The following is a 3,776-nucleotide window of genomic DNA, read 5'->3' as shown; positions in this document are numbered from 1 at the left end:
GATTCCCACTGGCTATTTATTTTATATATGATAGTGTGTGAAATATGTCAATGCTGCTCTCCCAATTTGCCCTACCTCTGCTTCCCCAACTGTATCCACAAGTCTCTCTAGGTCTCTGTCTCTGTTCCTGCCCTGCAAATAGGTTCATCAGTGCTCCTGGTAACATCTGATGGTCTGTATTTTCTAGCACTTTGCTGTATGCATATGAGTCACATTTTTTTATTTAAACAAAAATGACTTCATACACAAATGCTATTTGACAACTGGCCTTTTCTCGTACCTACGTATCCTGAGTGTCTTTTTATACTATTAACTGTTCTAAAACAATATTTAAATATACCAGATTAGGAGACTTATTTTGAACCTTCTTAAAAATGCCCTTTGAAATACACAAAGGAAGAGGTCTTCTGTCCACAGTTTAAGACATCTGTAAATACAAGAGATGTGTTGCCTCCATGGTCATGACGGTCAGAATGTGTCCCTTCCCTTGCAGATGGGGAGCCAGACCTTAACCTGCCCATACTGGTCACAGACCCAGGCAGAGACCCTCCCGCTGCCCTTGACGTCAGAGCCGAGGCCATGAAGCCAGACAAGATGGAGGAGACGCTCACGTGCATCATCTGCCAGGACCTGCTGCACGACTGTGTGAGGTGCGCCCAAATGGGGTCCTGTGGGAGGCCAAGGGTAGGGTGGGCCTTTGGGTCAGGTCAGAGGCTGCACCCACTGAAAGTGCCATAGCCGTTTTCCTTGTATGGCCGACAAGCCAGAAACCAGGCTGGTGACTGAAGCTACAGAAGAGCCCGAGAGACTGAGGTGCTGTGGCTCTGACCTCAGGTTGGCCTCGGGCGGAGCAGGAGAGCTGCACCGAGGGCTCGGTGTCTCCTGGCAAAGGAAGCTTAGCAGTTAGCATGGGCGAGCCTCCTAGAACGAACTCTCGTTGCTTCTCTGTGGGAACTTGGAATTAATCTGTCTGAAGTTCAGCTGAAATGCGTGTCCTTTCCACCCACTCCCAGTGTCTCTGCTCTTCCTCCCTGGCCCTCCCTAGGGTGCCATGTGACCTCTACTTTCCTTTTTTTTTTTTTTTTCTACTTTCTTGTAGTTGATAGGCACAGAGTTAGAGCAGTTGAGGTGGGTGCCATGTTTTTGCACAGGGACTGTTTCTCTGGCGGGTTTTGGAAGGCAGGTGGCTTCCCCCGGCATTAGCTAAGGATGCAGACCCTGCCAGCAGCTAACCTCACACATGGTGTGGGTGGAATGCCCAGGAAGCACAGGCTCAAGGCCCTGCTGAGGCAAAAGAGCATAGGGGCTGGGGATGGGCAGTTGGCTCATTTTTCTGTTTTGTACCCGAACCTTAGTCTGAGCAGGGCCATTTCCTCCTCCAAGGAAAGAGGCAGCATGACCCTGGGTCCTTGATCCTTACGCCCCAGGCCAGCCATGCCCCTGGAGCCCTGCATCCAAGGGGCTGCTGCACTTGCTGGGGAGACGCTCCACCCACGAGTGCCCCCAGGCCTCTGAAGCCCATCCCGTGCCCTCAGCCTGCAGCCCTGTATGCACACCTTCTGCGCTGCCTGCTACTCGGGCTGGATGGAGCGGTCTGCCCTGTGCCCCACCTGCCGCTGTCCGGTTGAGCGCATCTGTAAAAACCACATCCTCAACAACCTGGTGGAGGCGTACCTGCTGCAGCACCCGGACAAGAGGCGCAGCGAGGAGGATCTGCGCAGCATGGCCGCCAGGAACAAGATCACACAGGACATGCTGCAGCCCAAGGTCAGGAGGGCCTTCTCCGACGAGGAGGGCAGCTCTGAGGACCTGCTAGAGCTGTCGGACGTGGACAGTGAGTCCTCGGACGTTAGGTGAGCCCCTTGGGCCTGGAGCGGGGTGGGCGGACCGAGTCTGACCACCTCCCAGGACCTGCTGGTCCAGGCCACTGCTGAGGCGCAACCCGGCAGCCGTGTTGCCTGCCTTGTGCCAAGCACGCCACTCATTCAGGTGACCGTGATGAGGCTTGCTCACTGCCCTGCCTTCTGTGATAGCCTTTTTTCTCTTTTGTTATGCAGTGGAACATTTATTCTATTTTTTTGTTGCTTATCTGTATTGTTTTCCAGTTTATGAAGATATAACTGACATACAGCCTTATAGAAGTTCAGAGTGTGTAGCATAATGTTTGGGCTTAATTATTGTGACAGACTGGCCACAGGAAATGATACTTTTTTATTTGCTGAGTCCTCATCAAGTGCCTTGATTCACCAGCTGATACAAATACCACATAAGCACACTCACTCTCCACAGCTTACCTAGTGAACATACGTCCTAGAGTATCACTTGAGGTACTTACCATCTGTCAGGGTATTATTACAAAAAAGCCACAGCCACCTGGTAGACAGGGTGCAGTCCTAGGAGACCTTATTTTATTGACTTATGTCTCCTGACTTAGAAGTCCAGGGTGTGAATTTTTGTATTGAGGCCATAATATTTAAAAAGACAAACCCCCCACCCCCAGTTTGTCTCTTTTCACAAAATTTAGCACATAATGTTCAAGCAAAAAGAAAACCAAAAATCACTTTTGTGTGAGGTTTTTATTATATATTCATCCATTCATACACATGTGTAGTCATACATGCTTAATTTTTTTTTTATTGCTTGAGACATTTTTTGTAATATTTTGAAACCTGGGACAAAACCACAGTGCACATTCTGTGTTTACAGTTTAGTCCACATATCCAGTTATTTCTTGGAGACAAGCATGTGGAAGTAGGATGTTCATGTCAGGAGTCTCAGTGAGAGGATACCTTGCTGTACTTCTGACGTCTGGTTGAGCTCAAGATTGGCGCTCAACAAATGCCCGCTGTTGAGTGCAGGTGGCGGCACTCCCCGGGGTGTGTGGAGGGACAGCAGTGATCCCCGAGACACTCGGGGTATTGCGACAGGCAGGTAACTTAGTCCCATTTACATCTTTTTCTTCCAAACATGGCTGAGTGTCTTTTCAACGTTTCTTCCTTTTCTAGTCATGTCTTGCCTGTCCTTCCCATGGGTGGCAGGCTCAGGCAGGCATCCTCTGACTGAGACCAGAGGAGAGTCCACATATGTCTTTCTTGCAGATTATGTTTTACCATCTGCAGGTTTGAAGGCTCAGCTAAGGAGCATACAGCTGAAAGGCGCTGTGGACAGCAGCATTCAGCCCTGTGCATTTTCAGATTTTAATGAGGGGAAGGGTGTGCACGAGTGGCGTCAGACCTGCAAGAGCGCACCCTGCCCAGTGTGGGGACAGGAAGGCTCCACTCCAGGGGATGCCTCAGGGGGTCGAGGGGCAGGCAGGAGATGTCTCCAGATCCCAGGAGTGTCTGAGGGAGAGAGCGCTGGAGAAGTGTGGGAAAAGGGGGCTGGGAGGTGGCAGGGAGCAGAGCCTGCCAACTGCTGCTGTGCAGGGTGAGTGTAGGGGGCTAGGGGGTGCTGGAGGGCAGCTGTCCTTCCCCTTCACACACACCGGGTCCAGTGGCTGATGCAGAGCTGAGACATGGAGGCGGGACAAGGCCCATGATCTGGGGTCTGGGTCTTGGCTTGTCATTCGGTCTGGGACTGTTGTCGCTAGCCTCAGCCTCACGCACCAACCAGAGCGGGTGTCATCTCATCCCCCCAAGCTCTGTGCTTTCCTTGCAGCCAGCCGTCCATCGTGTGCAGACAGTGCCCTGAGTACCGCAGGCAGGCGGGGCAGCCCCTTCCCTACCCAGGGCCCGGCAGCGAGCCAGGGGCACCGCAGGTCCCCGGGGATGCACCGT

At 52.0% G+C, this 3,776-nt stretch overlaps 1 protein-coding gene across 1 annotated transcript in view; it reads left to right on the top strand.

Annotated features, from left to right (window-relative positions):
• Positions 1-3,776, top strand: part of CHFR (checkpoint with forkhead and ring finger domains, E3 ubiquitin protein ligase) — a 26,414-nt gene that overhangs the window by 12,968 nt on the left and 9,670 nt on the right. Inside the window, exons 7-9 of the mRNA XM_010852461.1 lie at positions 494-650; positions 1,536-1,853; positions 3,658-3,769. Coding sequence (XP_010850763.1) covers positions 494-650; positions 1,536-1,853; positions 3,658-3,769 — 587 coding nt within the window. The remainder of the gene's footprint in view (positions 1-493; positions 651-1,535; positions 1,854-3,657; positions 3,770-3,776) is intronic.

This window comes from Bison bison, unplaced genomic scaffold (genome assembly GCF_000754665.1).
Source record: "Bison bison bison isolate TAMUID 2011002044 unplaced genomic scaffold, Bison_UMD1.0 scf7180017864312, whole genome shotgun sequence".
Classification (NCBI taxonomy): Eukaryota; Metazoa; Chordata; class Mammalia; order Artiodactyla; family Bovidae; genus Bison; species Bison bison.
Note: the sequence above shows the minus strand (reverse complement) of the source record. Positions and strands in the feature narration are given on the sequence as shown.